General features: G+C 41.2%; 1 protein-coding gene across 2 annotated transcripts in view; it reads left to right on the forward strand.

Moving 5' to 3' along the window:
* Positions 1-778: 778 nt before the first annotated feature.
* whrna (whirlin a) overlaps positions 779-13,167 on the forward strand; it is a 154,237-nt gene continuing 141,848 nt past the window's right edge. The window contains exon 1 of one of the 2 annotated variants that reach the window (XM_085793975.1): positions 779-2,516. In XM_085793975.1, the coding sequence (XP_085650101.1) occupies positions 1,773-2,516 (744 nt within the window). In that variant the 5' untranslated portion in view covers positions 779-1,772. The remainder of the gene's footprint in view (positions 2,517-13,167) is intronic. The other variant, XM_085793974.1, reaches the window with a different exon arrangement.

Below are 13,167 nucleotides of genomic sequence, written 5' to 3' on the forward strand. Positions count from 1 at the left end.
TGGTAATTAACCACCAAAACAACCTCTGATGATTACATCTAGTACATTCTTTTTTGTTTTGTTGTAGTCTTGTTTGATTGAAAACAGAAGGAGCAAAAGATATTTCTGTAACAAATGTATCTGCCACAACACAAATAGTTGACCTTTGAGAATTGCTACAAAGTGAATGATCTGTCTTGTTTGATGCACTGCAGGTCGTCATTATGCATTATTTTCCTCATTTCTTTATTGCCACAAACAAAACTAATTCAGTAAAAACGAGTAATACATATTTGTCACAATTCTTTGCCTAACTTTGTATTTCTCTCAATGAATGTCATATTGGATATCCTGCGGAAAAAAACACTTGAAAACTATTGTGTCCTTTGGTGGAAAAGCACAGGTGTAACTAATTGAGTAATTACCTAGTTCAGACTGACTTCAGTGTGCAGTACTACTATGTTGGCTCACTGTCAGTGTGAGCACATAACAGGGTCGTGTTTATGTTGTTAGTAACACCAATGTCTGTCAATGAAGATCTGCTGGAAAAAAGGAATGAGGAGAAAACCTGACAAAACAAAACAAAGGACAAACAAACATGTCATCAAGGTGACACACTTGTTGCTAAATTAGTGAAATATTCAGTATATTATATAAAAGCCAGACTAACTAAAACCGTCATGGATTACTTTTGCGTTTACAGGACATAGTAGCAGCATGATATACCATACAAAAGTGTGTTTAGTGTCATATAACACACTTCAACCGAAACAAACTGTTCACTGTTTCGTTCAGGTTTAGTCCTGTTTGGTTGTGCCAGTGCCACGAGCGCATGTTGTTGGTCTGGAGCTACGCAGGGGCTGCACGCGGCTGCGTCATTTCCTGACAGGACGGTGAGAGGCGCAGGAGCCGCCACTCTCCACTCAGTCGCTGTAGTAACGTCTGAGAAGCGGAGACACCGAGCAGCAGGTCACCTCCACACGGTACCGGACGGATAAGAAAAACACAACCGACAAACACATGCAGCTTCGGTTGGTAAACAATCCTGGATATATATATTTTTGTGAACTTGACGTCGTTTGGAACTAAAACCGTGAGCGAAGCGGGATATTATGAACTCCTCGGGACGCTGGGCAGGAGCTTAAAAATAACTTTTTTCCCCCCCTTTTCTTTTTCTTCGTCGAGGAAATAGTTTGTTTTGCTTGTTGAATTGGCTGCGCAACAGAGGACCAAGTACAAGTAGTAGTAGTTTTCGGTCCTGGTGTTGTTTATCCCGCCCCGTGCGGCGGAGCTGTCGACGGTGAGGCGGACACCGGAGAAGCGGCGGCTCGGCAGCCACCTGACCTCCTGGAAAATAAGACCGCGGCTAATGACACGGAGTCTGAGATCCTTACGCGGCTCATAAGCTCTCCGACGGAGGGAGACGACTTCTCCGCGAGGCCGTTGCATGTCCAGTTTTGACGCAACGTTTCACACACGAAGTTTGCAGAATCCAATTAGACCTATGATAGGTTATCTTAATTATGGTAAGTGCTGATTAATTTGTGTCAGCTGTGAAATTGAATTAGTGGGACTTAATTGCCCGTTGAAGTTGCCAATTTCTTAGCTCTGTCCAGCAAATTGCGAGTAATAAGTGCAGCATCTGTCAGAGCCGGACAGCATGGATATAACCGGAGTGCACGTCCTCCAGCGGTAGTGATGCCCAGCGCCGGTCTGAACCGCGCCGCCAGCCCGTGATGCTTGTACTCTAACCCCGCACCGGTGTGGCGCCGTGTCCCGGTCACACAGCCAGGATGAGCAGCACCGACCTGGAGCGCATGTCGCTCAGCTCCTCGGCCAACTCGGTGGCCTCCAGCGCGCGGACGCTGTCAGCCAACGTGAGAAAGCTGCACAACGCGCTCAACCTCCTGCTCAACGACTTCGAGAGGGAGCAATTCATCCACTGTCTGAACGTCTACCACTCCAAACGCAACGTGTACGACCTGGTGCAGACCCTCAACGTCATCCTCAACGCACCCAGCAAGCGGCAACTTCTACCCATGCTGCGGCTGGTCATCCCCCGCTCCGACCAGCTTCTCTTCGAGCAGTACACCTCGGAGGGCCTCTACTTAAAATCGGATTTGGTTGCAAGCAATGGCAACGCCGAAACTCCACCGGGCGACTTCCCCAGCGCCAGCCCGACTCCCCCAGGGCATTTCTCGCCAAACAACCCACCCGAGTTCCAAGTGGCGTTGCGGGACTCGCCGGACAGTTTCAGCACCAGCAGCGACGGGACAGCTCCCCTGGTGCCGCTGCTCGGGAGGAACTTTATCCACGAGCCTCCGGGTGAGCTGCGGCAGGTCACCATGAAGCGGCACAAGAGCAACGAGGGCCTGGGCTTCAGCATCCGCGGTGGGTCGGAGCACGGGGTCGGGATCTACGTGTCCCTTGTGGAGCCGGGCAGCCTGGCAGAGAAGGAGGGACTCCGGATCGGTGACCAGATCATGAAAGTTAACGACAAAGTCTTCGAGAAAGTCACTCATGCTGAAGCAGTGAAGGTAAGTTTGTCTTTTATTTCCTCCACTACGCTAAACTAAACCTGCACATGCGCTGCTGTTACAGTCTGCACATTTCATCCTGGCAATAGAGGGTATAAATCAAGCAGCCCGCAGCGATTCAGTGAACTGGCACGAATGTCAGAGTCATGGGGACTATTTGCACTAGCCTTGTACTCATAACCCACATCTCGTGTGTATAGTAAGCTCTTGGCTCATATTAATTATGTGTTTGGCCTCGGTGTCTAAGGCTGACCTCTTGGAGCTAACAAGCCCCAATTGGTTCAGGGGAAATAATTTTATTGGCTGAAGGCAGCTTTCCATTATCAGTGAGCAAAGTGTTATAGCATCGCTGTTGTGTAAACCGACTACTACTTCTAGGAAGCGTGCAGGTAACTAGACACCCTGAGAGCATCTGGTAACCATAGAGCAGAGTGCGTGTGTGTGTGTGAAAGTGTGGAAGGAAGAGGAGGTCGGTACCACTGCTCTCACACTATAAAGTAAGAATAATGACTGGGACCACTTAAGCCTTTTGAACTGTTGTCAAGGCCACTGAGTGTAAAGAAACCCTATTAGCAAATGAGGCGATAAAAGAGCATGTCTGATTTGTGTACAGTGAAAATTGATTCAAGAGGAAGTCTTGGAAGGTCCTTGGTTTTATGAGTCCATCCTGCTGTCTATCATGCCGAAAATGAATATTGGCTTTGTCTTCCCTTTCCCCTCACTGTTTTTACCTTGCGTTACCCACACATTCATAATGGGGGGCTCACCATCAGTTGTAAAGTGTCGCAAATCACACCATTGAATCCTTTTGAGCCTTATTCATAGTTTTTACTTTTATATTTTTAATATTTATATTTGATAAAGTTCATATCTGTTTATTAATAACATGTTACATAATGCTCCTGTATGCAGATATATAACTATACTTACTGTTGTGGTAATCTTTTGAGATTTTCCCTTTACCTCTAAGGAAAAAATAAATAAATAAAAAGGTGTAGTTGAAAGGTCAGTGGCCTGTTCCCTGTGTCAACCGTGGATTATAGCTCAAATTAAGTCTGTCTTAACCTTCTCTGATCTTGAAATAGTCATCCATGCTTTTATGTCTTCCCATATGGACTTTTGTAATTCACTTTATGCAGGGTTCAGCTGTAAGGCAATCCCCCTACCCCCACTGAATCCAAACTGCTCCCCATACAAGCTTTTAACTAATAGAGATGTGAACACACGCTATACCTGTTTTTTGTTTGTTTAGTTTAGTGTTTTTCTCATACCAATCTTTTTGGATAAAATTTTGTGCTTCACAAGGTCCCGATAGTTTTTAAACTGTCATCCTCTGTCGTCTATTGATCCTCTGGATAGCTGTGTTTTCCTTTTCCTCATAGCATCTTTAAGATACATTTTGATGATTTTATTGTTATTATATGCTTACATGTTTTATTTGTTGGTGTAAAACAATTTGTAACTTTGTTAGCCTAGTCTGTCAACACATCTGTGAGGAAAACTCTAAGGCTTGGTGTGTTCATACATTGTTTTGATTTTTTTTTTTTGTTAGACTTGTGATGGAGTGAATCTTGAATCTTGGCCCCCACTTGTCGACTTTTGTCTTTGTAGTTCTAGTTTCTCTGAATCTGCTTCTCAGACTCAGTTCTCTTATGAGACTACAGCAGGACAACTCTGAACCATATATTGAATGCAATCTCAAACTGTGTTGAATAGAATACTAATGATGGAGTTAACCATCCATATTTTTCCAATCAATTTTCTTAACATTTGTAGTCATCTCTGGTCTGTAGTGAGAGGCTATCGATCCCTGTTAATGTAAGTGAATGATTAGAGAGTTTGCTGAAGTTCCTTTCAGAACGGTTGTTTTTTATGTGAGCAACTGAGACTATGAGGGAGTGAATCCAAAGATGGTTGAAAGACATTCTGCTTATACTGTCATGTCTACATCTCTCTTTAATATATTATTCTTTGATTAAATGTATTCCCACTGTCAGTAAACGATTGATCTGCAGCGGTTTTGACCATGCAGTCACAATGGTTACACTACTATAACTGCCATGTGGCTCACTGCTGTTATTAGCCTTGACAGGACAGGCACAGGAGAGACAACAAGAGAGGAGCCTTGCTGAGATAAAGTCCCCCTGGTGGTCATTAATGCTTCAGTTATTTTTATGCCTGCTAGGTTTAACCTAAATGATAAGAATAATTTTAACCCTTTAAATTCTGCCAGACCTCCTAATTCAGTTCATCGTTACAGATTTTGTTGTGCACCCAAACTTGTCTGGTTACTTTACAGTATATCCATATATGATATTTCTACCTGATGTGATACTGTAGCATCTTAGGTTTGAATTTTCCACTCACAGAGCACTGTGTCTGTTCACACAACACATCACTAATTACACACTCTGTTGTATAAACGCAATTTAAAGATATTCAGCTTCCATCATGTTATACAACCCCTTTTCACTCTATGGAGTTGTGGAGAGGTTATTGAGTTGTTGATTGATTCATAAACACTTAGTTGTTAGGACACCCTGAATACTAGATTTTTAAGCAGTGATTGCACCAGTAATGGCCATTACATAAAAAAAAAACTACAGCACTTTCAACGACTACATTTCTTTAATGGATAAATGACAAACTGACGTAGGGAACATCTGTATAGTATCTGTAGTATCTGCCAATAGTCTGCACATGTGTGCATGTCTTTGATGGACGTCTTTGCCTGGGGCCACTTAAAGTCTACAATTGCCATTGTTTATTCATTACAGTTTCTTATTAGAATTGCTTCAACCCAAGTTTTTGCGATAGCTCAGTTGGTAGAGCTGACACCCCATATACAGAGCCTATAGTCCTTGCTGCAGCCGGTCCCGTATTGAATCCTGACTCAGGCGACCCTATGCTGCGTGTCATTCCCCCTCTCTCTCTGTCTCTGCGCTATCAATTAAAGGCAAAAAGCCCCCCCAAAAAATACTTTAAAAAAGAAAAGGCAAAAAAAAGAAAGAAGTTTTTGCTACAAGCTACTATCCAAGTCATCGAATGGTTGAATAGATTTAAGTTAATTTGATCCAGAGTCTTCACCTGTTTCTATCCAACTCAGAGCTTTGATATTTTCATATTAACTTTCAATCACATGATAGTGTGACATTGCGGGACCAAATGATAGTTATCACACAACTCTACAACTTTTCAGTGTATTTTTATCCTCATTTTTCTCGGTTTTGGGGTTTTGGCATATTTAGTTCATGGGTTGATGCGAGTGTGCTCATCGTATCTGTGTCAGCACCAACAAGCAGTTGTTTTCATTAAAAGGTGCTGATAGCCCTCTGTATTTCACGTATTCAGCATTGGATATCAGAGGAACAAGGCTGGTGATTAGATAGGAAAAAGGGAGGGAATCCATAAGAAAGAAGAACCAGATCTATTTTAAGGGCTGAATTTGAACCACTTAAAAAGAGAATAAATATAAATAGTGTTGCTTGATATGTGAACAGGCTGCTTTTTTTTGTAGCACACAAGTCAGAATTGAGTGAACATAGTTTTAAAAGACAGCACCATACACCTCAACCCCAAGTGTTGAGTGATTTGTGATTCTGTCAGCAGCTACAACTACTCATTCGCTCAGCCAGAATGTTATATGAAAGTCACTTATGTTTATCGCACACACAAATAAGAAATCACTAATCCCACACAAACAACAAGCTTGGCTTCAAATAGGTCTTTGAAATGCATTTTGTTTCCAGCATATTACTCATTCACACTGTTTTCTCCCTGCTGTATACCTCTGCTTAGGCTTAATCCGCTCCACTTTAGCAAACCTGTGTTGCCTGATGAATTCTGGGATGGCCTCTGAAAGCTGGAGGTTGTTTTTTTCGCCCAGGGGATGAGTCAAGGGCTTACAGCTGTATATCTTTCTGTCTCACACCCTCCTCCTCCTAAGAGGCTACCCTGGCCTTGGTCCCTGGAGCCACTGCTAAGGTTGCCTCCCCAGTCAGCATTTAGACCTTTTCTGTATCATCTTCTTCGTGATGTTGTGGACAGTGAGGAGATGTGACAGGATGAGGATTGGGACATAAATTGTGTTGTCTTGGAGCCAGAGCCAAAGCATCAACAAGACAAGCAGCCTTGCCTCATCATCATCCACAGGCTGTCTGTCTCTCAGACTTTTTAATCTGATTGGTTTAAACTCTAAGGGAGTGTGAGAGGGAAAACAAAGGCAGAATGATAGTGTTGTGCCACAAAGACCAACGCCAAAGAGACACAGAAGAGAAAATACAAGACAGGATGGCTATGGATGACCTTGTTGGTCATGTTTCCATGTCTTCCTTATTAATTAGTTGTGAGTGCTGTCTCCAGTGATCCAAAGAAACACTGTAGTTTGGTGTCAGTTGCTGACATTTGCAATTGCTGCAATGACCGGCATGTTAAAGGACCGGAGGGTGAGGAGATTAAAAAAAAAAAAAGTTGGGGACTGGCTGGTCTAAATTCACTGGGTCGAACCTGGGCTGCTGCCAGCCACATTGACATGCAAAGAAAGAGTTGGCCGCAACTCAGAGGAATGGGAGCTGAGTGGCCTGGAGTAACTCTGCACACTGCTAATGGTTGGCGTGTTGATTAGATGGCGGGAGGCAGATAGAAATCTTGTTAAACTTAAGGATGGTATTAATTGATTCATAGCTTGGAGCTGATACCACGCTGTGACAGAGTTCTGCTGCTGGATGTTGTCAACATGCAAGCCTGTGGTTGGGAGCAATTGCTAAGCCCACTTATCATGTTATTATGCACTGGTCACAATTTACACCTCTTCAGCGCAGACTATTTGATCCTCAAGTGCCCCATGAAATGGCATGTTTAGTTCCTCATCCTGATTTTATCCCTCTTGAAACAGGTTGTTGGGGTGGGACAAGTATTGTGAAGGAGTGTGTATGGTTTTTCATAGCAGGGGTTACTTGTGGAAAACGTTGTCTCTATTTTCAATCACTTTACCCAGTAATCCATCCCAAATTGAACCTAAAAGCTTTTGTGACCCTTATATTACAGACATATTTCACTTGAGGTTAGGCCTCTCACGATTATTACATAATTGCCTAATCAACAATCATTTGAGCTGGCCACAATCATTTTGTGAAATCATTAAAATCGTTTTCATTCATCTGTATAAGAACAGTTGGATGAAACTAACAGAAATGTCATATTTCATCACTATTTCCACGTCATTTCCCACCGTTTGAGGTTTAAATAATGCTCTTTTAATAACATCATCAAGCTGTACCCTCTTCTTCTTCTGCTGTGGTTTAATTGCACATGAGTGGAGCGCTACAAACTGTTTATCTCGAGACGCTGAATTTCTAATATTCGACGACGGCATTTTGATGAGCATTTATTGACATTAGCAATCATGGATTTAGTTGCAAAGCCAATACATGGCTCTTCTTCCTAATACAGTAAGGTGTATGTGTATTATTAAACTAGGTTCAGGCTTATACTAAATATTGTCATAAAATGATCAGAAAAAGACGATTAAATCGTTAATCCCAATTATTTGTTTGGCAATTAATCGTCAACTAAAATTGTGACAGCCGTACTTGAGCTCGCTTATCAAAAAAAGACACTAATAAATCGTATAGCAGGAATGCTGGAGTTAGTCTAACCTATGAGATTTTCTTTTTACTGCTTGTTTAACGTGTTACCACAGAGGAAATTAATTCATGATAATGAAAATAAGTTCAAGTGTTGTTTGGAGACTGATTTACTGCAGAGGTGGACGAGGGACTGAATCATCAGTCTCGCTGCCAAGAGTCACTGCTCTCACAGAAAACCAGGATGAGGAAAAGAGCTGAACAATGCAAACAGTAACAGAAAATCACTGTGACCGCTGCAGCTGCCTGACATAGGACTGATAAATAGGCAGCACAGGATTTACATACTGCCTTAATGGAAGTATTTCATGTTTCACCTGAAGGATGAGGACTGTTTTGTATTTCAAGGAAACTTTTGCAACAGAGCGATTCTGAGAATATTTAACATAAAAATGTCCAAAGTGCTGGGATAAAAATCACTTGTGGTCATGGGATTTGGGTCTATTTACTTTCTTTAGCATAAGTTCATACATTTTACATGTAGTTCTCTGCCCCAGTGCAGCATTGGATACAACTTTTGTGTCACTTGAGCATCTTAGGCTCTTGCAAAGACACTGTGAACTTATGCTGCCGTAGCTGATTAAGCACTGCAGCGAACAGCCTGGAATAAATGAGGTACAGTGCCTTTAGGCCTGGCCTCGGGGTTTGTGTTTACATACTTTTGTTGCTGTGTGTCTAATAACACTGAGCAGCAGATTTGTCTACAAACTATCCAAATAAGTTTGGAGTGCATCTCTCTGTAAACAGGGGGCTGATGGTTGCCTAAAGCCAGCCTGGAGGTTGACAACTCCACAGCAAGTGGTACAAACGTTGTTGTGGTAAAATCACAGCAAAGGTGAATTATTTTTCCTGTCTTTTTCCCCAAGTCCTCAGTAGCTAACATGAACGGGACACTTAGCCCCTAACTGATCCAGTGGCAAGAATTGGTGGATTTGCTGTCCTGTGGTGAGTTTGCTATAACTGTAATGTGTTGCTGAATATGGAGAAGGACATTGCTAAAAGAACATGCATGCACAACATCTTCCTAAATAGACTAAACCAGTCTATTAACTTGTTTTTGGCCTCTTTCTGCCATGGTTCCATTTCTTACAGCCCTCTGCTTTATATAACCACTTCCCCGGGGTTTCAAATAGCATTTCATATCACAAGAGACTCATTTTGGTGAATGTGTGCGCACATGCAAATTATTAATGTGTAAAAAAAAATCACAATGTTCTTTAGGGCTGTTATGAATGTCTCCAAGCTTCGCCCATGACCACACAGTCCCAAATACCCCATGAAATAAGAAATTGTAGTAAAACATTCATTATCTATTCATTTTAATCACTATCACTATTATACTACCCAAACATTTAATCTTCGTGATGGGCCACAGCTCTCATCTACTATTACCATCAATGGCATGTGACCATGTGACAGGCTTACAACTTGTGAGGATGACACCCACGATAATTCTCACTGACGCTTGTTGTGTTCTGATGTGTATGCAAGGTGCTGTAGTTGAAGGAAACATGTGGTTGCTGTTCGGAAACATCATCTCTGACTTGTAACGAATACTTTTTATTGAAGTGTTTTTAAAATCCCCAGAAAGCCTGTGTTCATGATGAAATAAAGGAACCTTTGGTTGGCTCTCCGATGTTTCATGTTGTGAAGATTTGTGAGCTTATGTAACCCTTTTTAAATCACAGCACTTGTTGGTTCAGCCACACAGGGTTTAATTATTATATTTGCCTTTTTAAACACAGACATTGTTAATGAGATTTGCACAAAAATCCCACAACAGCAACTAAAGCAAGGCTCAGTAATTTGTCCCCGAAAGACTTTTTTTTTGAAAAAACAATTACCTCCAGCAACAACAAGCAGCCAGTAATACAATTTACATCAGTGAAATCAGTTCATCAGTGAAATTTGGTAGTATAATTGAAGTACTTTTGGATTTCAGTCATCTGTAATAATTAATTGAACCTCGGATTGTTCCCTTTCATAATCAGGATTTAGCTTTATCTCAAGACAGCAATTTCCATTCACTCTCATCTCATAATTAGTTTCCATATTATTTCATTTTCTTGAAATGGTTTTCTATTTGTCCTAATTTGGTATTTTTCACAATGTGATGTGCACATAACATGACCATATTTAAATTGGCATAAAAGCTGACTTTGCAAAAAGTTATGACCATAGTTACCTGCAGTAAAAAACAAAAAACAACACCCATGGGAAAATGCATTCGAGTGCTTGTAGCCAGTGTTTGAAGATTTCCAGTGCACAGATGATGCTCCAATGTTTTTAATGTAGCTGAGGCTGGTGACCACTTTTATTATGATGTTACACTTGACATTATGTTAATGAGAAATCTTGGCTTATTGTTGTTTTTGAGCAAAGAATAGTGTTGTTAAAGTGGTTGCTACTGTAATAAAATCAAGCTCTATATTTTTTAGCATAATGTATTCTACTGTAAAATGCTGATTTTTCTATGTGGCCAACAGCTGCTTATAATTGAGGGGAGTGAATTGAAGTGTTGGATCAGCCAACCAGAAACTCTTGATTAAACAAAGTGCGGACTCATGGTTAGCTCCAAAACTACCCTTGCAATGCCCTTGAGTAAGACACTTAGCACCTCAACACTCCACTGGCCAACAGTTATTTGGCCACCAGCTTGTACTGGCCGGCTTCCAGTTATGACAGTGTGTGGTTGTAGGCATATGAAACAAGTCATGGCTGACGTTTGGAGGATCAGCACTTCTTCCTATTCTCCTTTAATGCTTGGCAGCTTGAACCCTCCGCCTCAAGGACAGAAGGAAATTTCTTTCAACCGTATCCAGCCTTTTGGTGTGAAACATTTCCCTTTTTCATTAGTTACGAGTTCTCATATCAGTCAGAAGTTTGAGAGGAAGAAATCTCTAAAAAAAACCATATTGGACCATCTCAGAACTGCCACATTCACTCGAGATGTACTAGGCATCCATGCTTTGAAACATTTACCCACCCACAGTGAAGAAATGTTGGGATCTGGATCCATCGTCTTCTCATCATTTCCTGTCACACTACTACCTTTGCATTTAATGTAATACTTTTTAAAAAAGAATACTAGAGCAGCAGAAAAGTGTTTTGTGTTCAGTTCAGGTAAGCAACTACTCAAAGTGGAGGAATGCAGGTCTCTCATGCATTTAATCAGCAGGGAGGCCAGAGAAGATGGAGTGTTGGTTAGGTGCTTTGGCTCCAGTCTAAGGAGTTGGCAAAAGAAAATGGAGGGAAAGGAAGCAGAACCATAATAGATGGATGGAACCAATGAATAATGAAGCTTTGTCTATAGTGCAGAACAGTGGAACACTGCTCACTGCATGAACTGATTCATCATTTACATGTGGTTTTTCTGCTTACACCAGCCATATTGTGATGAATATACTGCAGATATTGGACTAATATTACATCACATCATTGATTGAAATCATATTCTTAAGCCCTTTCAGCAAACACTGCACCTCAAGGTTGAGCACAGCTCCTCCATTCTATTCCTCTCTCTAATTATCAAATGAAATATTTATAAATTGCTTTAATTAAGTGGGTGGGTGCCAAGTCTCACTAGCTTTGTGTTGTTCTATGTCGTACTGATGAATATTGAAATGTTTACTGGTGTTGGAGGAGGCTTAATGGTGAAGAGATGGCAGACAGTGGGATCACACTGAGAGGCGTTCTTATTGTTATTTATATGTTGTGTCAGTCAGGGCAGCATTTTAAATCTATAATTTTTCATACTTTATTTTGTACCCCCCCTCCTTTATCTTTGTAAAATGTTTTTTTTTCTTTTCTTTTTCATAAAAAGCTACAATCTACGACGGAGTATTAGGGCCACATTTAAGGAAAAAGAAAAGTCACAAACTTCGAGAATAAAGTCGTAATTTATGAGAATAAAGTCATAATATTACGAGAATAAAGTCGTAATTTATGAGAAAAAAATCATAATTTTATGAGAAAAAAGTCATAATATTCTAACCTGTTGTTTAAGAGGAAGACAGTTGGTAAAATGGGGGCCGTGGAGGATTTTGTGGCGTTGTACTTTAGGATAGGTTTTACAAACAAGGAGATACTTAATCTTTTGGCACATCAGCATCATATCATCATAAGTATTAGGACTTTATATGCAAGAAAATGCATCTTTACGGAGAAATAACCAGGCGGACTTGGAGGAAGTCGCTGCTTTTGTGGAGGGGGAAATGGCTGGAACTGGTCAACTGCAGGGTTATCGGTGGATGCATCAGCGGGCCATTCAGAGGGGTTTCGTGGTGTCTCGAAACAATCCGACTGATAATTAAGATTATGGATCCAGAGGGAGTCGAGCTCCGGCGAGCACGGCGTCTCCGGCAATACACTTGCAGAGGCCCCAACGCCAGAATAAAATCTCTTCATACAAACATCTGCAAGTGACCTCAAGAAATCCAGTGTCTTTGGCTTACTTTTGTAATCCATGACAACATGATCACAAATGATCAACACATACGTTCTGTAAACAATAATAACCTTGCTTTGATCACAACAGATCAATACATTTTCTGTACGACTTCTTAAACAACATGTAATGAACGTTAACCTAGGTTAACTAAAACCTAGGTTTGCTCAGTGAGCAGAACAGTTTAATAAACGTTTTTAGCCGACAGCAACATTACCCTGCTCACTGTGGTATATCACCTTTTCTCGTCTCGACCTACTTCCATTTTACTCAGACTTTTTTCTCATAAAATTATGACTTTATTCTCATAAATTACGACTTTATTCTCGTAAATTACGACTTTATTCTCATAAATTACGATTTTATTCTCAAAGTTTGTGATTTTTTTCCCCCTCAATGTGGCCCTAATACTCTGTCGTAACAATCCCACCAGTTATTCATGCAGAAGATGATAGGTTTTGCCTTTTTACTTCCTACCTCTTCACATGCGCACATCAACAGAAGCATGCAGTCTTATCCCTGCAAGCTTTTTCCTGGCACTAAATCGTGAACGTCTCTT

This window comes from Trachurus japonicus, chromosome 12 (genome assembly GCF_045865225.1).
Source record: "Trachurus japonicus isolate A0001 chromosome 12, Traja_1.0".
NCBI classification, from domain to species: Eukaryota; Metazoa; Chordata; class Actinopteri; order Carangiformes; family Carangidae; genus Trachurus; species Trachurus japonicus.